This window comes from Diaporthe citri (genome assembly GCF_014595645.1).
Source record: "Diaporthe citri strain NFHF-8-4 chromosome Unknown scaffold_6, whole genome shotgun sequence".
In the NCBI taxonomy this organism is placed as follows: Eukaryota; Fungi; Ascomycota; class Sordariomycetes; order Diaporthales; family Diaporthaceae; genus Diaporthe; species Diaporthe citri.
Genome location: NW_025064851.1, coordinates 55,130 through 81,071, shown reverse-complemented (window position 1 = coordinate 81,071; position 25,942 = coordinate 55,130). Strand labels below are relative to the sequence as shown.

Sequence of the window (25,942 nt, the reverse complement as noted above, 5' to 3'; positions counted from 1 at the left end):
GGCGCACTAACACAATTTCCCTAAATTGTCCCAGGCCCCCGTGGTCACCAACCCGATATATCCAAATTATATTTGTGTGCAGTATGACAGAGAGGAGTGGCCTGGCGTGCACGCTTGGTATTCTCTTCGCTTGAGATGTAACAGCTCGGAGTGGTCGTTCCGTGTGTATAACTAGTTGTCTCTCTTCGCATTCACCACCCGTTCAGCCACGGGCCGCTTATAAAACCTGGCCTGGAGCTCCCAGTCCCGCGCGTCAGCTGAGGTGTAAGTTCGTTCTCTCACAGGAACAGACAAGGCAGAAGGGAACATAATATTAATACTTCTCAAGTTAGTCTAGGTTCTTGCGAAGGCGTTGCTGCATGAACTCCATCGCTTCACCCGTCTCAAACTAACAGTAACCCTGACCCCATCCAGAGCAGTCACCACCAGCATAGAAGTCTTTCCCGCAGTACTCCTCCATGGCGCATATCGGTGGATATTCGTAGTCCTTTCGCTGATATACCGATACCTTGTTGGGGTGCAAGATGACTGTTCTCTCACCTTCGCCGCCGAAAGCCACCACCTCCCGCAAACTCTGGTAATGACTACTCCACACAGAAGAATAGAGCTCGCAGACCATTCCCAGAGGCTCGTTGTATCTCAGTTCATAAGCCACGAACATGCTGCAGACAGGGTAGGCGTTGTTCGTAAAAGGGAAAGAGGGAGTGGCGGCGTTTGTGATGTTCGAGCAGAGATGGGCGCAGACGGTAGGGTCGTATTTTTCAAGAGTGGCCGAGGCGTTGTAGTAGCTGTAGTACAAGGGTTCATGTGCCAGGAGTGTGCTGTAGCCGCCCGTCGGCTCGTCGGGGACCAGGAAGGCCGCATCATTGTCGACGTCTACTCGCGGCCCGCTGAATCCCAATTTGCTGAGATCGAGAGGCCCATGTATCTTGTTGTACAGGTTGGAGCCTGCGATGACGACTTGGAAATCCTCCCGTACCTCCCCGAAGTTGATGGCTTCGTCCGCTTCGAGGTGAGAATGCCAGAGCACGCAGTTTATATTTGTAGTTGAGGGCGGGTTGGGGCAGCCGGCCGTCCTGTTGGGTTCATAGATGGGGTCTCGTTCGAAGTACAAGTTGAAGGACGCGCAGGTCGGCAGATCGTCGCAAAAGCTGGCACACTGGTCGGTATCGTAGTGCTCGAGGAGATGGGTACCAAGGAATGTTAGGTCGTTCTCCATTGCGCCGTCCAAATCCCGGGCGGCCAACTTGTAGCCTCGCGGACTCCGTGCCGACCTCGAAGCGTCGTGTAAATACATGGAACGGCGAAAGGCACTAGGTGTGTCCTCGCTACACTGACATTAGTTGGAAAAGGCCGCTTGGTGTGTCTTTTGAGGACTTACACCGGGCGCGGGCCAAACCCCTCGGGCTGTGGCACGCACTTATAGTAGTCTTGATCCTCTTCGGTTGCTAATTCGGTCTCTGGAACACTGGCTTGCCCACTCCCATTAAAGCCTTCCTAGGAATGCGACGGAGTAGTCTCGCCATCGCGGATGTCTGTATGACGCTGACCGTCAAGCTTGTGTCGGGGGGTGTGGGGCGAAGAAAGCGAGGGTAAAGCAGGTACGCCTGCCGCAGATACAAGCATCTGAGCGATGGCAATGAAGGGGATGATGGTACGCATAGCTACTGAGAGAACCGTGGTGGTAGGTGCCTGATGATCATCATGATGTTGTGTGCGGATGCTAATGTTGAAGTGGACAGCGATGATGCCAAGGCAAGCTGGTCAAGGGTCAGGCGAAACGCCGTGGACAATTGCACAACCATGGACGACGACAAACACGGGAAGGCGCGCTCACAGCCAGGATAACCCCAGCATTCCAGTGGCACTCCGTTCCTTCCCTGCTGCCCTCTTTCTAACCGATCGACCTCTACGTCGGCATAGGCCGGCCTTGTATCAGTTATAGTACAAGATCACATGAGCTTTCGGGATGAGAATCGTTGAGTTGTTTGTTTCATGCGCCAGTCGAGATGTGTTTGTGCCGCATGTCATCTGCATTCCCCTTTTCCCCTCACCCCTGAGCATAAAAACTTCCCTTATTCTCTGGCAGGTTACCTTGTGGGAACATATTATCTGTGAGGTTACACTTTTGAAGTTTCTCCTCTCGGAGATCTTCCTGTTGGAGGTCGTCCTTCAAAAGGCTATCCCATGCGAGATTATTACGTGTGAGATCGATCTTCTAGCTACTATCCTTTGTAAGAATTGCCCCAAAGATGCTCGCACAACCTAGGAATCTCACAAGACACCGATTGAAAGTGCGGCTGTTATGAGGAACTATCTGCCAAAATGTGGCAGAAAGGTCACAGGTGGAATATCCTTTGAAACCGCCTTGCATGAAGCGGCAGTGCCATACTTACGGTTCTCATCATGACAAAAGCTCTGTAATGTTAGTGGTTCATCCGGCGTCCGGGACGGAGTGGTTTGGCCGTATTAACTAGATCCTATAGTTGCGCTAAAATGTCCGTCATACTTTAGACCTGCCACAATCGCCATTCAACCAATAGATATCGTTAAATTTGTCCTGCACTAAAACATGACGGAGGTGATATGTAGAGGGTATGCAGTCAGCACAAGACCTGTCAGCTGGAGCAGAGCCGCACTGCTGGTACCTTTCCCATTCCCTACTTCCGTTTCCCCTGCTTGCGTCTGCCTCCGGCTTGCACAAACTATACCTTGAGCAACCGCTCCAGTCCCTTGCTTCTGTTCTCTTTCGCACGCCTTTCGGACGGTCACCACTCACCTAACCAGTATGGACGATCTAGCCCCCCCATACGAAACTCCCAACGCCCAGCTCTATCAGCCCTTGTCTCATCCAGACTCCATACGCGTTCTGACCGTGTTCGAGTGCGACAGTGCGGATGATGACATCGAGTGCCACCTTGCCGAAAAGCGCCTCTCTGATTCAAATGACGGGGATGAAGGTTACACAGCCATTTCATACGCGTGGGGTGATCTCAAGTTCACCAATGAGATCTGGCTTGGCGACCAGAGGCTTCTCATCGGCGCCAACCTGGACGCCGCTCTTCGCCATCTCCGCCGTCGGGATATCCCTATTCGCCTCTGGGTCGACGCAGTGTGCATCAACCAGGGGAATGTAACGGAGAAGAGCCAGCAAGTTCAGCAGATGCGCAATGTTTTCTCAGCCGCCTCCGACACCATCATCTGGTTAGGGCCGGGTGGCGGTAATACTAGCGTGGCTGCCTGGAACCTACTCGAGAGGCACAGCTCATGGGCCCTAAACGACCGCGGTGAGCGCGATCAAACGCTCCCCGCCAAGCTGGAAGAGGACTTGCTGTGTTTTCGTGGGGAATTCAGAGACGTTGAGATTGACGTCTTATCAAGGCCCTGGTTTAGAAGGTTGTGGGTCTTCCAGGAGGCAGTTCTCTCGCGAAGCTTATCTATCCAGTGCGGCTATCGACGGATCTCGTGGGACGACTTCAGCAAGACGGTGCTCCAGTCTGAGAGGCATCAAGATCGATATGGGTTTAGCACGTGGGACGATGGCAAAAAGGGTATTGTGCGAGACATAAGCCGTGCTCGATGCGAACACCTGCATAAGCACGGCGTTGACGACTCTCACCCGTCATGCCAATTTTCAGGAGCATCCAGCAGTCCATTGCGCACGTTGAATATCTTGAAACTACTTCACAGAGGGAGATACCTGGAAACCTCGGATGCGAGAGACAGGATATTTGGATTCATGGGGATAGCTGAGGGGATCGACACGAACGACCCCAGATTCCGCGTCGACTATGAAGTGGATACACGCAGCCTGTATGTTCAATTCACCAGAAACGTGATCGAAACGACCGATTCGTTGGAGATTCTGTCCTACGTCAACTTCTCGGCCCCAGAAAGACCCCTTGCGAATGTCGAAATGCCGTCCTGGGCTCCATGTTGGTATTACTACAATCAGTTTGTTAGCCGCGGTGTTCATCGCAGCAACCAGACTATACTGGATACCCTCCCAAAAGAGTCAGATGAAGAAAGCAGATCCCGCAGGTGTCGAATTGCAGACAGTAACATAATCTGGTCTCATCTTGAATCGGAGTCGGCTTCAATGGAGATCTCAGGGCGCGTGGTGGGACGGATAGGAGCTCTCACCGCACCAATATGGCTGAATAGGAATGACCACGTTTTGTTGAAGCATTTGATGGAAGCTGCTCACGAGGAGGACAAGAATTTCATCCTGATGATGGCACTCTGGGCCCGAAAATTGACTTCGACAAACCATAGCGTCGACGCCAAAGCAGGCATGGATTTCATCAACCGGGCCAGGATTGACGGTGTTCCTTGGGAAGAGCTTGCCCGCGCTGACCAAGATGACCCCAACTTCCCGGAAGGATCCCGAAGATCAAACGATCTTCGAGGCCTTCGTCTTCACCTCAAGCAGGCAAGGGCTGACGACCCCAACCTTCCGGTGCAGCTACACCTCTACCGTAGAGGACAAATTGCTGCGAACTGGTCCGGTCCGATTATTGACAGGGACGTCCCCATGTTTTGGACGAGCGTCACAGATGACGAGTCCATAGTCGATGGAAGAAGTCTTGCCGTCTGTGTGAGCGAGACAACGACCCCCACCGATGATCCTGAGCAGGCAGCGGGGCAGCTTGCCCTTGTTCCTGACGTAGCAAAAGAGGGGGATGTGATAATCCAGATCAGTGGGGCGCGTGTCCCATTTGTGCTCCGGAGGCGGGCGAATGACTCGTCAGACTTCGCTGGCACTGGAGATGTAGCATCGCCGACTCAAAAGGGCCATACGAGGGCCATGAAGTCATGGATCTTGCCGTGGGAGCTCATTGGGGATTGTGTACTCAACGGATTCGAAGAGCTGGCTGAAGAGGCGATGGATGCAAGGTTTCGGCTAGTCTGAGAAGGAGCTGCTGTCAGTGTGATTTGGGTATAATGTTGACATTAGCCCATCTCTCGAATGTGCTTTGAAATCAAGCACTTTCGATAATCCACAAGATACTCTTGCAACGTCGCCCTTGGTGTTAAAGAGCCAGGATTAGACCATCGCATGGGAGGTTATCCTATAGGACGTTATTTGATGGTAGCTTGTATTCTAGGAAGTTGTTTAGCCGCCAATATTTTTACTGCAATGCCAGTGACCTGGTCATGGTTCCGGTTCGGTGGCTGGTCACGTCTGCCGCCGTCTGGCTTCCTCTCAAGCCGTGACGTAACTAGCTATGCAGCCAAAGGTGCCCTCCTGCCCCTACTCAAGTAGTATTGTACCGTTGCGACGGGTTCGCACAGGGTTGAATTAAGCCTTGCCGCGCACAAATTTTCCGGTCTAGTTGCTCCTGTCTTGTCTTTATGATTGAGGAAGACGACGTTGCCCCCGGAATCATGCACACCGATTGCTTCTTCGGGTAAGCACGCGGAGTTTGGCATAAGGGACGGTGGAAGGATGACCCTTGAACTCTAGCCACGAACGGAAAGGTACAACACGGTGCGTAGCGTTGATTACCACATGCGTCTTGTAACAGCGAAAACATTTCCTTAAGGGTCACTAATAAGCCTTTCATTGGCACTTGTTCATATAACGGTCATGTTACTGTAACAGCCCTAATTCCTTCCTCCGTGCACACCTAGCACATGAATGGATAATGGCTTTGCTGTGGAGCAAAAGCAATCGTCAAGGCACACTACAACGGTCTAACCTGCAACCTTCCCCACAATAAAAGATCCCAGCATCTCCTTCCAGTAACGCTCTTCTGATCCGCTCGGAAACGTTTTGATCCTCCAATAGGACTTGGCGCGAAATTTACCTGCCCAGGCAGTTGAGTAATTCGATCTTTAGGCTTGGAATGATGTTCTAGGTGTGGGTGATGATGAGCCGCCGGTAAATCCACTAGTAGAACGATGCTGCCCTTCGACAACCCCTTTATCATTACCCTAACTCTATAAATCGCTCCGAACCTCCTAATCTTCGTGCACGTCTTGCTGTCTTCACTTTGTCACGCAGACCCTGTGATTCTTGATACTCCTTCTGTCCTGATCTTACAAGCTTCATATCTCCGTAACGATCTCGCCAACATGAAATCTATCTTGCTGATTGGTCTCCCTGCGGTCTCCGCCGCCGTGACTCCTCGTCAAAGCTACTTCAGCTTTGGGAACTACTTTTCGACAGGCCCGGTTGCAACCAATTCATGGATTCGGCAGGCAACCACAACACTCATCCTGCCAGCCCTCAACAGCCCCCACACCGGAAACCTAGGCTTGTGGCCTGGAATGGGCACCAAGTTTGACTCGGGAGCAGATGGACATCTCGTCCAAGGCCTTGCCATCTCCACTGTTGGATATGGGTGAGCCTGCATCATGATTCGAATTCGCTGGCTCTAAAGCTCATGCAAACAGATCTCCATGCAACTTTGCTTCCGGCGACGTCAACTGGTGTGCCGTTGCAAGCACATATGACGGTATGGCCCATTCCCCTTTTGAGCCTGGACGGTTCTCACCCGTCTCTAGGGAACCAACACGATGGTACTCCATACAGAGCAAAGCCTGGCGACCGTGTCACATACGACTGTAAGTTTTACCGTAAATTTCCGAATCGACGCTACATTGCAGTGCTTACGCCTTCGCAGACAAGTACAATGATGCCACTTCCCAATTCGATCAGACGGTGTCGGTGAACGGCGCTGTAGTGTCGACCTTGTCCACAAGTACGGTCCCCTGCTCGACTTACGGTAGACGTACGTGCTGACCATTCACAGCGAGCGGCCATGGCGCAGGTTGGGGCACAGGTCAGTTGAATCGCCCAAGAATTTTCACATAGAGTCGATGTACTGACCGTCCTTTCACAACAGCGATGGAATGCCAGCAGGCGAAATGCGGAACCGTCCCGGAGCATCACTACGTCAACACGACGATCATCATGAACACCGCTGATCCGAACTACTCCAAGACCGTTGGGCTCAACGGTGCTACGGGCAGTCTGGTCACCTCAAACGGCGGCAAGACCTGGACTGCGGCTGACATCACCATCCAGCAGTACACCTACACTTAGATGAGCTGGAGTGAGTGTGCAAGGGCTTTGGGGATGAAGAGACTGTTTCAAACTGTATCGTCCGTTAAGGTAGTCTTGTGAGTAAAGCCTGCCAGGGCTCTCACTATTGAGTTATGCAAATCACATTCAGGTGCATTCCGGACGCAGATTAAAGCTTGTGCAATCTCTTTTTACAGAGATATCTATGCTCCTTCATACACGGCACCCAAAGCCTAATTGATACCGTTTCAGACCATGAACAGACCAAATTGAAGGCTTCGTGATATTCTATCCATCTCAAGAATGTCAAGCCATTTCATTTAGCGTGCACAGCATGTACGTGCGAGGCTGACCTGCTTCGATCCATATATGTACTACTTTGTGTTGTATCTTAAATCATCCAGTGCCCAAGTATGTGAAGTACAAGGACCTCAATAAGTGACAACGGGTAGGTACCCATAGCCCCAGTTTGGGATGAACCAACAGCCGAGCTACGAACCAACAGTTCCAGTGCAATGTAATAGCTCATTCCTGGAACAAGGCCACGGTTCTCCGTACCTCTCTTAGATTTTCGATCATCTTTTAAATATGCTTTTCCACCTGAACCCTTTCAGGCTTGGATAGATTTTGACTCAACGTGACTTCAAGGGAGACTGTTCTCATCACTGGTTGCAGCGATGGCGGCATTGGCCCTGCCCTAGCCCTCGTCTTGCAGCAGCGTGGGCTCCATGTTTTTGCCACAGCTCGCGATGTCTCCAAGATGTCGCATCTTAATGGCCTACCCAACGTCACGATGCTGGCACTTGACGTCGTCAAGACTGACGACATCGAGGCTGCTGTCGAAATAGTTACCAAGCAGACGGGCGGCACTCTGAATTACCTCGTTAACAACGCCGGACGCAACCATTTCATGCCGATTCTAGACGAGGACCTGGACATGGTTAGAAACCCATTTGAGGTCAACTTCTACGGTCCACTTTCCATTACCCAAGCCTTCGCCGCTTTGCTCATTAAAGCAAAGGGGATGGCTGTGTATGTCACCTCGATCTCCGGGTACATTAACGTTCCCTTCATGGGTAGGTGCCTTGAGCCATGACCAGTTGACCATCTACTCATCCAGAACTAATATGAGAACTTGAAGGAACATATGCGGCATCAAAGAGATCCCTGGAGCTTGCAGCGGAAACCTTGCGCCTTGAGTTAGCCCCCTTTGGTGTTGACGTTCTTGAAGTCGTTACTGGGGGAGTCAAGACCAGAGGTCAGACATATTTCGGCGATTTCAAACTCCCGGACAAGTCGCTGTACAAGAACACCGAAGACGTCATTGCGAGCAGGGCTCAAGGCAAGGATGGCCTGCCCCGAATGGAGGCGGCTGAATATGCTGCTGCGGCTGCGGACCAGATTACAAGCCGCACCACAGGTCGCTTCTGGTATGGAAACAACGCCGAGAGTACTAGAATGAGCACAACAGCGACAGCAGTCCCGCAGTCCGCCATGGTAAGTCCGACCTGGGCCTGTGTATTTGGGTATGATTCTAACGAAGCCAAGGATGCTGGAATGTCACACGGGTGTGGGTTGGATGCTTTGAAGTGAGGCGGTCTGAGGTACATGCCACTACAGGAACATATGTGGCTCATCCGCCTATTACGCATTGTCCTTCATCTCGCTCGAGGGCTGAGTCACAGGGGCTCTCGGGCTGTCCAACTCATGACCCATCTCTCGTGAAGACCCCGCCTTAGGCCTCCATAGTGATAACCATATTCGCTGAAGACGGTCTGAGGAAGAAAGACTGTGCAGATATGGGGCGCAGTGTTCACCAATTCGGCAAGTAATTTTATCACTGAGGTGCACGACAAGAACAGGAGTCGAGGTGTGGGCAGAACCAGACCATATTTGAGCCCCTGTCACATCCGAAGATAGCACCAGACCGCAGAGCTCATCAGTGCCATTATGAAAGCTATATTTGGCTCAAATTACTGCAGTATAATGTCCAATGCATATCTCTTTGAACAGGATCAGTTCGGCTTGACTTTTCTGGCAAACCCTAAGTGAAACATTTAACAACAATATTCCCCTCCTTCTTGACTGAACGTGTATTGCTGTAAGTCCCAGATAACCAATTATGTCTAGCAATTCAGGTATGAACAAAATCATCTGCAGCGAGGAGGGCAAGGGGAGATTTGTAAAGATCCTTCCATCACTGTAGAGAGCTACCCCATTTACTATGGCTGTGGTACCTACCAGGGGGAGGGGGGGTTTTCGTATAGGTGCTGTAAGCAAGTCAATAGAATAGTAACATGATAGTAACATGCTATCAAGGTTTTGATAGTATGTTTTTTTGTGTGCCTTGCATTATTTACACATCACTAACATGTACTCATTCTTGACATGGTGTTAACATAATGTTAATGTTTAATATGGAGGGGAAAAAAAAACCTTTTTTTTCCCTCATCCCCAACCCAACTACTTATTTACTCTTTACTAACTTAATTATTTACTATAGGGGGATTTATAGAATTACGGAAATATTTAAAAATAGAAATAGATTTAAAGTTAATAAGGTTTAAACCAAAGCTTTTAATATAAATCTATTTTAATATTAGCTAATATTAACTGATATAAAGTTAATCTTAATATAAAGTCAATATTAACATAATTTAAAGCCTTAATATAATTAACTTCTGATAGTATTTTAATAGTATTTTGCTAGTATTGCATTATAATTTCAAAATTTTGTTTAGATCTTAAAACATGATTGCGTTACGTGACCCATACAAAGACCCCCCCTCCCCCTGGTAGGTATTGATGGCCGTGATCACGACATCCCAACTTCGCAGGCCTTGTCCAACGGCATTGTTCTCTACTCACCCCCACGAACGATCCTATCATCGAGAATGCATTGCCATCACTAACGCCTTCTAAGGGTAAAGACCGGCAGTTGCCCACAAGAATCCCTCGCTCCACTGCTGCTGGAAGTCGCCCGACCGGGATGTCGACAAAGGACCAGAAACAGCCTTCAACGTCGCGCGGGCTGAGAAAGAGAAAAGGGGCCTCCCGGGACAGGAGCATACTGGAGGGTCTCCCCGCGGACCCTGAGGTAGTCATGTCACACGGTGGACCTCGCGGTAAGTATCCAGGCCGAGGCGTTTAAGCAGGTGTGCTCCAGCATTGCTCGGCGGGGCCCAGTGCTGGCGTTCCAGAAGGACCGCGAGGACGCAAAGGACGCGGAAGTGAACAGTACGGCGGGCTTTAGCTCTTTCTACCTCATGAATGATACAAGTGGCAAGGCCATGGGTGGTCGTAGTCGTGGTGCATGATGTGCCACTCAGGCGTGTAAGTATTTCCGTGCTTTACAGAACCTTGGAAAAAGCTTCGACACTCATCTTTTCGATATAACCCAAGCTGCAGGCCTTTTCTCCTACCATTTTGCTAACTAATGATTTCTTTTCACAGCCGTGTACTCCAGCAACAAGAACTTGATACTATGGAGCTACCCTCTGGTTCGTAACTACGATGTCAGAGAGCAAAAGCTGTTTGCAATCTCTTCAGACACACGTGTCCTCTTCATCAAAGGCACAAAAGACTGGGTAAGCCTCGTTTGACTATTTAACAAGTTTAAAACACTCTAACATCTTAAGCTAACTTCTATTTCATCCAGATGGCTGCTGAGATTATTTTTGGCCCAGTCCGCCGGGAAATGAAAGCCAATACATGGCGTATCTATGTACAAGACATGAATCACAATTTTCACTGCAAGTCAGATTTGCAGGAACAGAAGCTTTGCAATGCTATTGGCACCACTGGCATATGGTTGAACGGTGACCCCGAGGACAATAACACGCCTTGGAAATCTGAGGACGGTACTGAGATGGCGATGGACTGGGACGAGAAACGTGGGGAGGTCGTCTGGACAGAGTGGCAGCCGCTGGGCGATATGCCACCTCAGAGTACTATTATACATGATATCGCAGGTCTAGATTAGAGCTATTAGTTTTAAAAGGAAATTAAATTATTCTACCTGCATACGGTATTCTTCTGATCAGCCCAGTCATGAAGCCTGAGAATGAGCTCCCCAGCAAGAATTGGCCCAGCTTCGTGGAGATCTTTCTCTAGTGTCTCACGGTCCTTGAAGTCGCTCGCATAAAGGAGCCATCGAATTTGAGTTGAGCTAAAGCCCAGCTCAGACTTCAGAGTATTTCGTGTGTCGAGCAACCTCTGCTCCGATGTGGGAGGCTTGGTCGACCACACAGTTCTGCTGACACCCTCCCCAAGGTCTTCATTTACGACGAGGGCCTCCCATTTGATCCAAGGCTCCTCGAGGGGCCTCAGACTACCGTCTAGCTGCCAGATCGTGTCCTTAATCCTTCCGCCAACGTTAGTGAAAATTACCATGCTGCACTTGGGGTGGATTACTGGGGGGTCCCGGGTAGCTCCCTTGTCACCGTAATATAGGTATTCACAACTTCGGAGCAATATGAAGTCCATGTCGAAACCTTTGTTCTTGGCTTCAGCCCCCAAAAGTTGGGGAATATCGGTGAGTGTCTTTGCTCGTGCGGGTGCCCAGACCTGGACCTTGGAGCGGAGCTGGGCGTCGAGTCCGGATGCTGCAGATTGAATATATGATGTGAGATCAGCGCGGTCCTTACCGGTCAAGGCCATCGGAGTCGTGGTTGTGGAGGCTGACGACTCACTGGCTCTCTTCCCTCCACTCTTTCTGCAGCAGAAACTTGTCATCCAGGGGGACAACAATACAGGCAACAAAGTCACCTAGATCACGGTCTTTGGCCACGTGTTGCAGGGCATCTACAAGGCAAGCAACATAGCCGGTATGGGGAGGGTTGAAAGCTCAACAGTAGATGATGACGCGATTATTTTGGGAGTCTCTAAACGAGGGCCCATGTGGTACGCTTAGGTCCTTTCGTGTGCTCAAGTAGCTCCGGCCGCCTTCAGGAGTTTGCACACGTGCCACCTCACGCAGAAACATGTCCACCGACATGGAATCCGAGCGTCCCGTTTGCTGTTCTTGGTTTTTTATCATTATTTTTAGGAGTTTTAAAAGCTGTGTTGATGGTTTCTGTTTGTGACGAACTGCTGATGAGGGAAATCATAACTTCGACATCCTCTTATATTTGTACTGGACTATCGCGGTCTGACACAAACTAGCTGTTGATTCACAACCTCATTGTGATTGAAGCATCTTCTACATACTCCTTACCCACAGCACGCCGATGGTAGAACGGCTTTGTGAGATCTAAAGTGCCTGGAATTAGACCAGCGCATCGTAAAGCACTTTCACTTGCGCCAGGCGGTGCGAATTGAAGACGAGGGGGAAAGACCAGGCACTCAAGAAGTTCAGGTTCATTGGCAGGGGTCAATGTGCAAGGGCTCTTAACTCATCAGAACAGCAGGTTTATAGTTTATAGTAGCCTTTTGATTCAGAGGGCGCTCATAAGGACAGACTCCTTGCTCAGGCTTCAATGATAGTCACTATTCGGGCCCTATCACTATGCCGACACACCAACCTCTGACAGCCATAATCCCATTCTTCCATGACGCACCGGTACAGAAACAACAATGGCATTTAGTCAAAAGTTTAAACGGCCCCAGGTTACAAAAGAATGTACTCACCCAGTAACTTTGAGAAGCTCCTGCCCGTCGTCCATAATACCCACAATTAGATTTTGCGTTCGATTGCAAACATGGAAGCCCACACAGTACCGGGTCAGGAGCCCGGACGCACGTGTCCTGATAGCATGAAGACAATATCAGCGTCATCTAGTTCGGGTTCTACCCGTCTCTTATGTCTTCGCCCAGAGGACAAGGCTTTATATGAGCAATTTTCCCAGGCATTGATTCCAATTGGCGAATTCTTTGACTGCCTCAACCGCCACGGCATCACAGCCCAAGCAGATGAATTTGGAACGGTTGAAATATTTCGACTGTCGACAGTTGGCGCCAGCAAACTCCCCGGTTTGAAATATCTAAAAGGCGTTCACTGGAAGGTCGAGATAGCGCATATGGTCAATCTTACATGCGTAAAATTGCTCGCCTAAGATCTGATTCACCCTTAGAAGAAGAATCAGGGTAAATTAACGTAAAGAAATCCGTTTCCAGTATATATCCAGGAAATCTCTGCGCACAAATATTTTCCAGTCCACTTTCATAGGTGTAAACATAGCCACACCAACCCTCTCAAAATATTCACCGGCTTTCTTTACACAGAGACCAAGGTAACAAGCTAAGAGGATAAAGCCCTCTACAGTGTGGTCCTCCGAGTCCAACCTGGCTATGACAAAGAGGTCAGAAGCAAATTTCAAATGCCACTCCCCTCCCTGTATCTCAACCCAGCGCATACTTCTATTCGTAGGGAAGGGAATATATGGGCCAAGAAATTCCAGCACACCTGGTGTAACAGAAGAGGAACGGGCAAACCTGTCTTGGCCACTTCTGGGTGAAACCAGCTCCAATAGTTCAGACGGACTGATAAAGAGGGACCGCCGATTCCGTTCTGTGTGCTTGTAGGAGAGCACGTTACCAGGAAATCGAACTCTATCGACAGCGTTGCCATTTTCGAAAGAAAGGCACCACTCTTTGATCAGACACCAAGTTTCTCCAGCGGGTAAAGAGTTGCCAAAGGCTTCAGAGTTCGAAAACGGTGCGCCTTTAGCCGTGGCGAAGTCAACTGCTGCAATCCGCGAGGTCCAAGACCAAGTCGATGGTCTAAATCCAGCGGCGTTCCTTCGCGGTTTGCGGCGGTGGCTCGTTGTGAACCATAGCAAAAACTCGCAGAAGCCTTGCATGGGGATTCCCTGAAGTGAGTTCATTCCAATATCGTGAACTTCGGCATTCCTCCTTCTAAGGTGATACTTGGTTCTGGACCAGAGAAGAAGTTTCGAGAAGATTCGTAAGGGATTGCCCTGGAGTGCGTTGAGTATTCCAAAGCCATGAACATCGGCACTGGCGTATAACCTCTGATATATGCCCGCAAGAGCATTCAATACGTCTCCTGGGTCCGTGAGTTGCTTCCGAGAGTATATAGAGACAATTTCCTGGAACGTTTCTTGGGGCGGGGTTGACAGCCAGGGAGCCCACTCAAGCGCCACAGCGTTTTCGTATCCTTCTGTGGTATAACGATTATATCCGGCCCACATTGGAGCACCAAACATAACCGTGAAGTCACTGGAGTTTTCAAACCCATACCCTTCTCTTCTTTCATGACGCAAATGATGACCTTTGCACTCGTAGAAGACTTCATGGGGGGTAAAATATAGTTTTCGAGGTGACAAGAGCCGCTCCTGGTATGTCCATCCGCGGGTATTCCATTTGGAGGATCGTATCTGCTCGTCGAGAGAGATTCGGCTAATTCCAATACTTTGAGTACCATCAACCTCATGAAAAATATATTGTCGCCCATCATTATCTGCAACAGAACTCCGGGGGCGGATCCCAGCAAGGCCAGCATCTGCATCGCTGCCAGATAAAGCAACAACAGTAAGGATTGCGTTCTCGTATATGCAGTCCATACTGTTAATCAGCCTCGATTTCTCATCCAAATCGTCCTGGATGATACACAGACTATCGATCCATAAGTATCTCTGTCCAATAGATCGGCACAACGTGATCGTGTCCACAATTGTGCGCGGAATCCGGCTAGCACTCTGATGTCCTCCATGCGGATCCAAAGATGAAGGCTCGTACAGCGCCGAGACGTTCTGTCTGTTCGTGCGAAGAGGCTCGAGTTGGCCCCAAACATACGAAAGGGCGACATAAGCGCAAGGATCGGTCTTCTCGACTAGTCTCCCTTCAACGACATCAATTAGCCGAAATCCGTGCTCGAACAGCTCCAGGTTTGACTGCCGAAATTTTGAGCCGAAATTGCATTCTTTATGGTCTCGGCACTCTTTGAACCAGCTCTGCACTAAGTCGAGATCGATACACGGTGGTATTGACCGTCTGAGCGAAGGAAATCCACGGGCATTTCGAACCCTTGTAGGATCCACTTCTAATTCAGTGAGGATGTATTTGAACACACCGGCTCATCTTTCAAAGCTCGGCCCATCGCTTGGATACTTGAGTTTGAAGGCGGTCGGTCAAGCACTAACACAATTCGATACACGCTCTTCACAGTGGGTACTGTATCATAGATTGAATACCACTTCCTGCTTTGCATGCGCACAACTGATCGATGGACGTTGGCATCTGTTGGCTGTGGTTGAGAACCCCAGTGCAACTGGGCAAAATGCCGTATTGTGTCGCATAATTGACAATGTGGGTCATCGAATGAGTCCAAGAAGCCTATGGCCTTTATCTTCGATTCCCTCATCAACAGTTTTCCCAACTCGAGCGCTTTGCACCTCTTGCACATGTGTGGAGCGTTTCTGGGGGCGTGTGCGGTCGAGTTGTTGATCGAGACGGGTCGGGCACGCATCGCCCACCTGCGGCGTTAATTCACCGCCGCTCTTGCAGATACTCATATTTATTTCATTTTGAGGTGCAAGATGATCAGGCAACATCGACATTGAAATCGACATTTCTCGGCGGAAACCCAGGCACAAGGAGTGGCAAAGTCAAACAGTAAAAATGAGGAGGCAGAGTTTTGGGAGGGTTGAAGGTTGCAAGAACCGAAAAGCGACGAAGAAAGCAAGAGGGGGGCAACGAGGTCGTCTTAGATCAGCGGCCACCGTACTCAACTTGATCAGTGGCAATCATGCCTAAGCACCCTCTCCAAGTATTGGTCGCCTGCACTGGCGGTGGTCCGAGCTTCAAGCAGGTTTCCAGGACATTGGATAAGGGTCGAATCAAACCTACCAATCACGTTTTTACACTTCCGTAGTAACGGTTGCCTACGGTTGCCTAGGTCTCAATCAAGCGGGGAAGAATTCTCATCTGAATTTCCTTCTTGCTGTGCCATTGCCAGTTGCAACCGACTCACTGGTTGTCGATAAATTTGATTAGATGTCCAAGACAAAAACGCATTTATCGACTCGACTGCTTAATGCATGATTTGTCATGGCCGAAAGCCAGCAGCTCTAAGTCAAGTCCTCGTCTACCAAGGAGCGCCGTGGTGCCATTGCATATTCTACTTCCCATTCGCTCATAGAGCCCAGAGCTACCTGACAACGAGATCGCCGTGACGCAAGATGAAAGCTCACAGTATGCACAACCACCAAAAGAAAATCATACAAGACCAACCCAACAAAATCGAGCAAGAAATGCGCATAAAAAAGCCGAGGCGGGTCATGACTCCTCCGCCAAACCGATGTACAGATCGTAGCCAAAATCGGCGCTCGGGTCATTGAACCGCGCCTTCTGGTCCATAGCCCGGGTGGCGGCCAGGTCCTCGTCGTCCAGCACGATCCTGTCGGCTTCCACACTCGCACATCCCATTGGAGCGCACTCCGAGTGGCTGTCTTGTAACAAAGTATCAGTCATCCACGCGTTAAATTCATGAGGCCATTCCCATTGACTTAGAACTACGTTGCACTATGGTCTCGGAGCCGGTTTAGCAACGCTGAGGCCGAGCCGCCCGAACAACCCCACTCGGCACCGAGATTCGACTTTGGTAATAACTGCCAAGTCGTGTTACTGAGTTTATTGGAGATCCTAGAGGGGTTGGGGGTTTTGTCTGTGATGTTCAAGAGCTTTCGTCTACCCCACAGGCGATCAACAGTTTTCACGGCCTTGACCACCAACTCATAACCATGACTGCTGGCCACGCTATTTACCCAAGCCTGCATGGCAAGAATGTGGTCGTCACAGGCGGCGCAGAGGGCATCGGCGCCGCCGCAGTCGAGCTATTCGCGCTCCAGGGCTCGCGCGTCTTCTTCCTGGACATCGCTAGCGACTCGGCTCAGAAAACCATCGACCGGGTGGCCTCGGTCTCATCCAAGGAAGGGGGCCCGGCCCTGGTACCACCGGTCTACTTCCACTGCGACGTGACGGACCTGGACAGGCTGCAGGCGACGGCCAGCAAGATCCTCGAAGAGCACGGCGTCGTGCACGTGCTGGTCAACAACGCGGCGGCGGCGGCGGCGGCGTGCCGGGTGGGCACGGAGGACGTCACCCCCGCGTCGTGGGACCTCAGCATCAACACCAACCTGCGGCACGTCTTCTTCCTGTCGCAGGCCTTCCTGCCGGCCATGAAGAGCGCCGGCGGCGGCAGCATCATCAACATGGGGTCCATCACCTGGCGCATCCCCGCCGCCGGCACGCCCGCGTACGCCGCCTGCAAGGCCGGCATCATGGGCATGACGAGGTCCCAGAGCAAGGAGTTCGGCCGGTTCGGCGTCCGCATCAACAGCGTCATGCCGGGGTCCATCGCCACGCAGCGCCAGGTCGACGAGGTCCTGACCGACGAGTACCGCGCCGAGGTCTTGAGGTCGCAGAGTCTGCAGCGGCACCTGACGCCCATGGACGTGGCAAAGGTTATTGTGTTCCTGGGCAGCGACGAGGCCAGCGGTGTCACTGGGAGTTCGTACACCGTCGACGGTGGTTGGTGCAGCGACCCTTGAGCGCCGTGAGACCGTGGACGGGATAGCTGGATGTGGCGGCTGAGCTCTTCCAGCAGGTAGTCCTGAATAGACGCGGAATGTGGGCTCAGGAGGATGGGCCCTCGCTCGGCGATACCACGTTCGAGTTGAATATCATCGAGCAGCTTGATGCTGTTTTTAAGAAGATTGCAACTTGCTCGATATTGTTTCCAGACAAACTCGAGGCAAGCAAAGACGATGCTGGAGACAAGCGCCACGCGCGTAATTTTCTTGGTCTTGACAGTAAGGTGTGGCTGTAAAAGGGAGATGGCGCTGCTGTGGTCTGGCAATACAGTACGCTGTTGACTGTCAGAGAGCCAAATAATTTCTCACCCGGGTTATCGCGGGAGAAAACTTTTTGATGGGCTGCACCCAGAGCCAGGACAGCTTGGAGAATTGCAGGCTCGGCTCAACTCGCTTGTAAAAAACCAGGGAATCCCAGAATTTGGACTCAAACACATCCGGCATCTTGTTGCTGGTACAGGCTACGAACCACTCAAATTCGGCCCTTTCGGAGTCGCTCGTGTTGGCAAGGGTAAGTGCGACAAGTGATCTTGCAAGGTGGCTCCTGCGAACTTCAGTCGGATGGGCTCGGCATCCGTGACTGTCCCAGATGCCGCAGCCGTCCCATGCCCGGCCTGTACTGTTATATCGCTGGCATGCAGGACGTCCTTCATCGCACTTGACTTTGCGAATCCTGAGAGATACTGTGAGCCTGCTAGTAGCCGATACAAGGCTGCTGATGCAGTGGGCGAGGGCTCGGATCTTACTTGCGGGTCCGGCATCCTGTTCTCGCCTTCGGGCGATCCAGGACTTGTTGAGACCTCCTATATGGGGTCATCTGGTCCAGAGAGGTATTTAATACCATAGCGGTGTCGAGCCACAATGACAGCTAGAATATGGGTACCGCAAGTGCCGCCGATCACTGAGTCCGTTTTCCTCTATGAGTGGGCATTGGTATCATGATAATGACAAGCACCATTGCAACTTGCAAGATTTCCCAAGCCCACCCCCCTTCTCTCTGCCTGTCTCTGTCCCCCTTCTCTCTGCCTGTCTCTGTCCCCCTTTTCTTTTTCTCTTTTTCTCTTTCTCTTTTCCTCTCTCTCTTTTCCTCTCTCTCTTCTCCTCTCTCTCTCCTCCTCTCTCTCTCTCTCTCTCTCTCTCCTCCTCTCTCTCTCCTCCTCTCTCTCTCTCTCTCTCTCTCTCTCTCTCTCTCTCTCTCTCTCTCTCTCTCTCTCTCTCTCTCTCTCCTCTCTCTCTCCTCTCTCTCTCTCTCTCTCTCTCTCTCTCTCCTCTCTCTCTCTCTCCTCTCTCTCTCTCTCTCCTCTCTCTCTCTCCTCTCTCTCTCTCCTCCTCTCTCTCCTCCTCTCTCTCTCTCGCCTCTCTGCCTCGCCTCTCTGCCTCTTTTTCTTGGCCTCTTTCTCTTTCTCTTGGCCTCTTTCTCTTTCTCTTGGCCTCTTTCTCTTTCTCTTGGCCTCTTCTCTTGGCCTCTTCTCTTGGCCTCTTCTCTTGGCCTCTTCTCTTGGCTCCTTCCCCGCCCCGTCTCCCCCCCTCCCTTTCCCATTTACCAAGGTTGGTCAGGGCCTTTTTGCCATTTTAAGCTCATAGAATAATGGCATGGTAATGCATATGCTGATTAATCATAAGCAATATATCAACCTATGATACATTCAAAAAGTCATCAATCGTTGGCAGCGCGATACATCTCGACAAATACCCACAGCGAAGTCTGAGGAAACGGCACAAGCAATATGGCGAGATATACGCAGTCAAACTATTTGCTTTCGATTGGGTCTTTCTCAATTCGCCGCAGGCCGTGAAAGCGATTCTGGACAAGCAGTCCGCAAGCACGTCGGATCGGGTTCCAATTCCAGTGGCAACCGAAGCAATCTGCAAAAGCCTGAGGCTGGTCTTGATGCCATATGGGCCCCTCTGGCGCAGGCTACGAGGCAAGGTGCACCAGGTTCTCACCCACAGGATGTCCAATACATTTCGGCCCATGCAAGAATTCGAGGCCAAGCAAACGCTATGCGATATCCTCACGAATAATCGCGACAACGAGCTTTTCAAAGAGCATATTCGCCGGTACGTGAGCTCTGTGATGATGACGTTTATCTATGGACAGCGAGTGCCGGTACCAGTGAGTTCCTTCAGTCAAAAGGCTCAATCTTTCAGGAGTAGTGACACGTGCTTTCTCAAATTGCAGGACTGCGAAGAAATACGTGAAATTTACGGAGTCATGGCAGACTTCGCCAAAACGACTGTACCATACCAATACCTGGCAGATCTTCTTCCCTTCATAGCCAAGCTCCCAACAGGTTTACAATGGTGGAGGGGAAAGGCACAATCGTCAAGTTAACCTGTGGATGAAGCTCTGGAATCAGCTTGCGGCCAAGATCGCGGAGAGCCGGGCTCCAGACTGTTTCGTGACAAAGTGGCAGCTCACGGACAAGGAGAGCTCCGGTATTATGGATCTCGAAGGTGCTTTCACGGCTGGGAGTATGTCATTACCGCGCGTCGCACACTATCCAGCCCTTCTCCCTCATATCAAAGCTTCGCTGACAATATCACCGGGTTTGTAGCCATGATCGAAGCAGGATCTGAGAGCACTAGTTCTGCGTCGTACTCGTGCATCAAGTACCTGGCCATGTCGCCCCAGGTGCAGAAACGCGCAAACGAGGAGCTGAGCCGGGTCGTCGTGGACCAGAGATCGCCCTCGTTCGACGACCACGACGAGCTGCCGCACATCCGGGCGATCGCCAAAGAAATCATCCGCCTCCGGCCCATCGCGCCCGTCTCACCCCCGCACCACACCACGGCCGATGTACTAGGAAGTAACTAAGGGTGAGGGCCCTTTACGCTATCGCTTTCCTGCCAACAACAGTAATGGGTCTATCAACAACCAATCATTTGACTATAATGATTGCAGGACGTATTTTACCATAGCGTAGGTCTTGGAAAATAAAATTGCCGTCGAAGCTTTGTCATCTGGGCCAAACATTGTTTTTATGCGTGTCCTCAGGACAGTGTCGAGAATTTTGTGCTGTGGATAGCAGGCTATGGAAACCGCCGTGAGCGAAACTCCGGCAGCGTGCGACGGCGTTAAAGGGTCTGGCTGCGCAGTACACTTTACAGGTAATGATCGCTGGCGGTGCGGCTATCAAAGTATGAATTAATTAGACTGATGACTGAAGAGATTGACCCGATCATATCGTAAGGAGAGCTCCAGAGGAGTTAACCCAGTGAAAATCATGCCAGAAGAGGCTATCCCGCAGAAGGTTACCGGTATCCCAGAGCCTATTCAACATAGAAGGCTGCTCATGCGAGCGTGGATGTCGAAGTGCCGGGCGACATGCATACAGACTGTTAAATGTAAGCTACATCAGGAAGCTGGGATCACTACATCACAAAAACAGACTTTTAGCAGCTATAAGAGATTCAGTTCCCCGCTTTATGTGGTGGAAGTCGGTTTTTTCAGGGGCTCAACTACCTGCTGGCCCATTTCCTGAAGCATTTGTTAGGTGGTCCGTGTAGGAGGCAGGAAGTAGGAAGGCCGGGAGTGTGGGGAAAGAGATCGACGGCAGTGGAGACATCGGGCGTCAGCACGGGCCACCCTACATCTAGACCCATCCTGCCTCCCGCGTCAGATGTCATTGCCGCATCTGGACGGTAGCAGTCGTCGACATGACGTAGATGGACGATGGACAACCAGCCATCTCCAGCTAAGCAGGCAGTGCAAGACAGGGCAGGCTCCAGAGCCAGGGCAGGTTGCCATGCGGGACGACGGTGAAATCATAGGTGACTAGGCAGCTAGCTCCCTTGGAAAGGTACGCCAGGCATGGCAGGGGATGGGTCGACTACGTAGGTACAGGTATATTAGCCCGGACGAAGCAAAGCCAATCCCACCTCCTCATCACCCAATGCTTCCCCTCCTGTGACACACCTGCCTCCAATTTTCAAACCCCCTCCTCAATCACACCAGAGCTCGGGCTTCGTGATCTGATTGCCATTCAACGACTCTGCACAACACACGCTCAGTCGTACTCACCGTACCACACTCACCCACGCGCAAATCATCCAAACCACAATGTCTCGATCAAGAGCCCCTCTCCTACTCGGCCTGACCGCCGCCGGTGGTGTCGGATACTACCTGTACGGAGCCGGAGGAAACCCCAAGGTAGCTGAGAAGCAGTTTGAGGGTAAGCGCCCGGCGTCGCTTCCTCCACCATCCCCAGCATCAATGCCCGCGAGAGGCTTCAACTTTGGCTGACACGGATGCTTCCCGCCCCTCTAACAGCCGACGTCCACAAGGCCTCCGCAAAGGTCAAGGGAGAGCTGCCCGGCCGGGGCCAGCAGTACGAGAAGGAGGCAGAGGCCACGGGCCGCCAGGCTGGTGCCAAGTTCGACGAGGCCGTATGTTCCTTCCCCCATGCTCAATCACCCTGCCATGTGTGCTCCTGGCATATCCCTCTGCAATCCCAATGGGTTTCCACCACTCTCCACTGACACAATGACCACCCCAACAGCTCGCCAAGACCCAGGCCGAGCTCCAAAAAGGCAAGGCCGAGGCCGCAAACTACGCAAAGGACGCCAAGAATGCCACCATCCAGGAGATCGACAAGTTCGACAAGAAGGTCGAGGAGAAGGCCAGCCAGGCCAAGAGCGGCATCTCGAGCTGGTTCGGCGGGAAGTAAGAGGTGCCACAGATGGACTTTATATGGAAGACACTTTAGGAAGCTGGCCGGGGACACGTTTTGGACGATTCTATACTTGACATGACCGGTGCAAGGCATAATGGTACTCATGATACTTTAATGGCAATGCATTTTATATCTTCTGTCTGTCTCCTTCTTCCACTATGAAGAACTTGGTGCGTGGACTTCAACACCTCTCCTGTGATATAAATCGCAGCCAATAATACACGCCCAGTCTAAGCCGGCAACGAGGCAGTGACGAGCTTCAGGATCTGCTCGACCCCGGCCCGCGCGTTGCGAGGGTCCTTGGCGATGGGCTGCCAGTACTCGCCGTGGCGGGGGTCGCTGGCGACGCACTTGCTGATGACCTCGCCCCTCTTCTCCTCGGTGCCGTGCTGCAGCAGGAACTTGTAGTACCACGCCCAGCTGTCGCCGACGTCGCCGTCGAGCACGATGGCCTTCTCGAACCAGCTCTGCGCGCGGTCCAGCTTGCGCTCCAGCCAGAAGATGCGCGCCACCGCCACGAACAGGATCGGGTCGTTCTCCACCTCCTTGATGGCCTGCAGCGCCAGCGGCTTGCGCTGCGTGCGCGCCTCGAGGTGCCAGATCCGCTCCGACCACAGCAGCCCGCTCTTGGGCATCTCCTTGAGCGCCGTCGCCATCAGGTTCTTGGCCTGCGCCGCGTTGCCCGCCCGCCGCTCCACCCGGATCAGCTCGCACCAGAGTTCCGGTGACTTGGGTACTGCGGTACGCGCCCGGTCCAGCACGCTGCGCGCCTTGACCGTCGCCCCGGCCTTCTCCTCCAGCCGCGAGTACAGGATCCACAGCGGCACGCTGCGCGGGCACGCCTTGACGCCGATGCTGTACGCCCCGCGCGCGGGCGCGACCTGGCCCTCGTCCTCGTAGATCTGGCCCTTGAGCATGTGCAGCTTGGCGCTCGCCGGGAACAGCTGCAGCGCGTCGCCCACCAGCGCCAGCGCCGCCTCGTTGTTGCCCTGCTGCCGCTCGAACACCACGCTGCGCACGAACACCCGGTCCGTCGGCGCCTGCTGCCGCGCCGTCTTGAGCAGCTCGCGCGCCTGCTCCGGGAAGTCGTGGTCCGACTCGAGCTTGACCGCCGCCAGCCAGATGTCCTCGTTGTTGGGGTTTTGCTGGAACGCCTCGCCCAGCACCTTGCGCGCCTCGTCCAGCTCGCCGGCCAGGAGCTTCTCCTTGGCCCGCATGAGCCACAGCACCTCCGAGTTGGGGCACGCCTCCGTTGCCTTCTTGAGCACGTTCCACAGGGCGTCCTTGCTTCCGTGATTCCGCTCCAGGTCCACTGCTTCCTTCCAGACTGTCCTGCTCGTAGGGAACACACGTAGTGCGTAGGCATAGATTGCCCTTGCTGTCTCGTATCTGCCCCGGCCGATGCTCATCTTGGCGTCCTCCATCCACGTGTCCTTGCGGTCGTCGTCTTCGTCCAAGCCCCAGCCCAGTGTCTCCTGGACAATATTTGCGCACGTTAGGATCGCGCCCTCGGCCTCACACTTCTCGGCCTCTGTGATCCACTCCTCACGCTTTGGCATGGCTCCTTCCTTTGCAAGAGCGAGGACAGCACGCTTCATCATGTTGACCTTGCTGTCGCCCAGCTGCTCCATCAGACGCGCACCAGCGATCCAAATCTCGTGGCTTTGCGGGTTCGCCTTTTGTGCCTTCTGGATGATCTTCCTTGCGTTTTGTGGTTTCTCGAGATGGGCCAGAGCGAGCCACAGTTCGACACTGTTGGGTATCTCCTCCACCGCCTTGGCCAGCAGTAGCCGGGCGTCCTCCGGATCCTCCTCCAAGTTGACCGCTTCCTTCCACAGCATCTCGCTCTTCGGTATGTGGAGCAGCGCCTGCCTGATGACCTTCTTTTTCGACCGCGGGTCTGCTTCCAACTTCATGGCTTCCACCCACAGCCTGACTGACTTGTTGTTCGCCTTGATGGCCTCGGCCGCGATGATTTTGGCATTGCGTGCCTCGTTGAGTCTGATGTTTTCCAGCCACAGGTCTTCCGACCGAAGGTTCTTGGCGCATCCCTTGGCAATCAAGTTCCTCGCGGCGACTGTCTTGCCTGCTAGCTCCTCGACTCGGGCGGCAGCGATCCAGGCAGGTGGGTGTAGAGGGTTGGACTCGTAGGCCGACTTCAGCAGCTTCCGCGCAAAGTCCACATCCCCGACGCTGACCTCTGGTATCTCACCAGCCCTGGCCATGGACGTGAGGTAGCCCTTTGCGTCCACACTTGTCGAAGATCCTAGTGATGTTGCTGTACCACTGCTCTGTGACGCCTGATCGAGTCTTGCCTGGAGCACCTTGTCCCTCGCAGCACCGATCTTGGCAAAGTTTGTCATCGAGCCGTCCTTCGCATCGCCGCCGTCGTCCGCCACGGTCGTGCCCATCTCGCCAACATCTCGCGCAGCTGCCAGCACGGAGTCGGGGACGGCGTAGAATCTCTGTCGGCGGGCTTCTCGCTCTCGCTTCGTCTTGCCGGTCATGTCCTTGACGTCGGGGAGGTTGGCCCACTCCTCATCGGTCACGGAGCCGAGGGCTCGCTTGAGGTCGGCAAACTGCTGTTGGATCTTGGGGTTCTTCCGCTCGTACTCGTCGATCTCTTCGCGTTCGCGCGCTTCCCTGTGGAGAGAGAAAGTTGTGTCGGTACTCTGCTCATCTATCATCACAAACGATAAACCTTTTGCTTGACGAGGAAGGAGTAGGTGCTGAGGGGGGGGGAGGCAAGGTCTAGATACGGGGAGGACGAACCTTTGCTTCTGGCGACGCTTTGCCATCTTCTCATCTACCTCCTGCCAAATGCGATCGGCCTCCTCGTCATCCTTCTCGTAGATGCCGCCGGCGAAAAGACCGACCTCGTTGTCGGGATCCTGGTAGCGGCTATCATCGCCACCGCCGCCACCTTTGTCGTCGTCGTCACCTTCCTTGGCCTCGGTCAGACCAAGCTGCTCGGAGCGCTTCTTGATGGCGGATGAGATCTGCTCCTCGCTGGGGCCGTCGCGCGCGGGCCCCAGGTCCGACCGGGTGGTGAAGCCGACAGCACCTCGACCGATACCTGCGACATAGTTCTCGGGCGCCGGCTGGCTCAGGAAGTCTCGACGGCTGGCCATTGTGTTGATGTTGTGGTCAAATCGGCAATGTTTTGGGTTCGGCCCGCAGAGGAATGCGAATGCGACGGGCCCAGGCATCAAAAGCTGGAGCGGCCGGTCGGGAAACGGAACCCCACGCTGATTGGTTGTATCGGAGCGGAGTCGGCAATGCGTCGACAGGGGTCTTGAGGGCCTTGATGGCCTAGCTAGGACTGCAGCTGTGACCCCGAAGACAAGATTGTGGTCAAGAACTTCGCGTAGGCTGCTGGTAATTCCTAGTCAGTTCTCTCTCCAGGATAAATTCATATCTGAACGCAGCCCTTGAAAGACAATGAGGTTTCACTGGCTCAAAGCGCATGGTCTTTGTGATTACAGCACCATCTGGGTCAGGCAAACTCTTGCCAGCACCACGCAGTCACTGACGCAGGAAAGGGGCCAAGCACGAGGCTCACCAGCATTGATTCATCCAGCTGGAATTAACTGAAGCTGTTTTTGGTGTTCCCTCCGAAGACAAAGGGTCTATCATCCTCACCGAAGTAGCCCTTCCGTCCTCACCAAAAATTCGTACCATCC

The 25,942-nt window shown here is 52.6% G+C and overlaps 9 protein-coding genes across 9 annotated transcripts; 6 read left to right on the top strand and 3 right to left on the bottom strand.

Annotated features, from left to right (window-relative positions):
* Positions 1-388: 388 nt before the first annotated feature.
* Positions 389-1,219, bottom strand: INS49_012052 (uncharacterized protein; the record flags this gene model as incomplete). The annotated part of the gene is made up of 1 exon (XM_043172758.1): positions 389-1,219. One exon carries the CDS (start codon positions 1,217-1,219, stop codon positions 389-391), a length of 831 nt encoding a protein of 276 aa, XP_043022055.1.
* A 1,569-nt stretch (positions 1,220-2,788) lies between these two features.
* Positions 2,789-4,912, top strand: INS49_012051 (uncharacterized protein; the record flags this gene model as incomplete). The annotated part of the gene is made up of 1 exon (XM_043172757.1): positions 2,789-4,912. One exon carries the CDS (start codon positions 2,789-2,791, stop codon positions 4,910-4,912), a length of 2,124 nt encoding a protein of 707 aa, XP_043022054.1.
* A 1,166-nt stretch (positions 4,913-6,078) lies between these two features.
* Positions 6,079-7,051, top strand: INS49_012050 (uncharacterized protein; the record flags this gene model as incomplete). Its single annotated transcript, XM_043172756.1, has 6 exons — positions 6,079-6,347; positions 6,400-6,461; positions 6,511-6,570; positions 6,630-6,707; positions 6,759-6,788; positions 6,852-7,051. The coding sequence occupies 6 exons, from the start codon at positions 6,079-6,081 to the stop codon at positions 7,049-7,051; spliced, it is 699 nt and encodes a 232-aa protein (XP_043022053.1).
* A 739-nt stretch (positions 7,052-7,790) lies between these two features.
* INS49_012049 (uncharacterized protein) lies at positions 7,791-11,012 on the top strand (the record flags this gene model as incomplete). Its single annotated transcript, XM_043172755.1, has 7 exons — positions 7,791-8,106; positions 8,172-8,527; positions 9,954-10,155; positions 10,217-10,267; positions 10,484-10,617; positions 10,689-10,746; positions 10,792-11,012. 7 exons carry the CDS (start codon positions 7,791-7,793, stop codon positions 11,010-11,012), a joined length of 1,338 nt encoding a protein of 445 aa, XP_043022052.1.
* Positions 11,013-11,044: 32 nt separating this feature from the next.
* Positions 11,045-11,689, bottom strand: INS49_012048 (uncharacterized protein; the record flags this gene model as incomplete). Its single annotated transcript, XM_043172754.1, has 1 exon — positions 11,045-11,689. The coding sequence occupies one exon, from the start codon at positions 11,687-11,689 to the stop codon at positions 11,045-11,047; it is 645 nt and encodes a 214-aa protein (XP_043022051.1).
* Positions 11,690-16,731: 5,042 nt separating this feature from the next.
* On the top strand, positions 16,732-17,541 carry INS49_012047 (uncharacterized protein; the record flags this gene model as incomplete). Its single annotated transcript, XM_043172753.1, has 1 exon — positions 16,732-17,541. One exon carries the CDS (start codon positions 16,732-16,734, stop codon positions 17,539-17,541), a length of 810 nt encoding a protein of 269 aa, XP_043022050.1.
* Positions 17,542-19,537: 1,996 nt separating this feature from the next.
* On the top strand, positions 19,538-20,401 carry INS49_012046 (uncharacterized protein; the record flags this gene model as incomplete). The annotated part of the gene is made up of 3 exons (XM_043172752.1): positions 19,538-19,699; positions 19,932-20,058; positions 20,142-20,401. The coding sequence occupies 3 exons, from the start codon at positions 19,538-19,540 to the stop codon at positions 20,399-20,401; spliced, it is 549 nt and encodes a 182-aa protein (XP_043022049.1).
* Positions 20,402-21,646: 1,245 nt separating this feature from the next.
* On the top strand, positions 21,647-22,253 carry INS49_012045 (uncharacterized protein; the record flags this gene model as incomplete). The annotated part of the gene is made up of 3 exons (XM_043172751.1): positions 21,647-21,758; positions 21,857-21,972; positions 22,086-22,253. 3 exons carry the CDS (start codon positions 21,647-21,649, stop codon positions 22,251-22,253), a joined length of 396 nt encoding a protein of 131 aa, XP_043022048.1.
* Positions 22,254-22,489: 236 nt separating this feature from the next.
* INS49_012044 (uncharacterized protein) lies at positions 22,490-25,390 on the bottom strand (the record flags this gene model as incomplete). Its single annotated transcript, XM_043172750.1, has 2 exons — positions 22,490-24,902; positions 25,032-25,390. 2 exons carry the CDS (start codon positions 25,388-25,390, stop codon positions 22,490-22,492), a joined length of 2,772 nt encoding a protein of 923 aa, XP_043022047.1.
* Between the last annotated feature and the right edge of the window lie 552 nt (positions 25,391-25,942).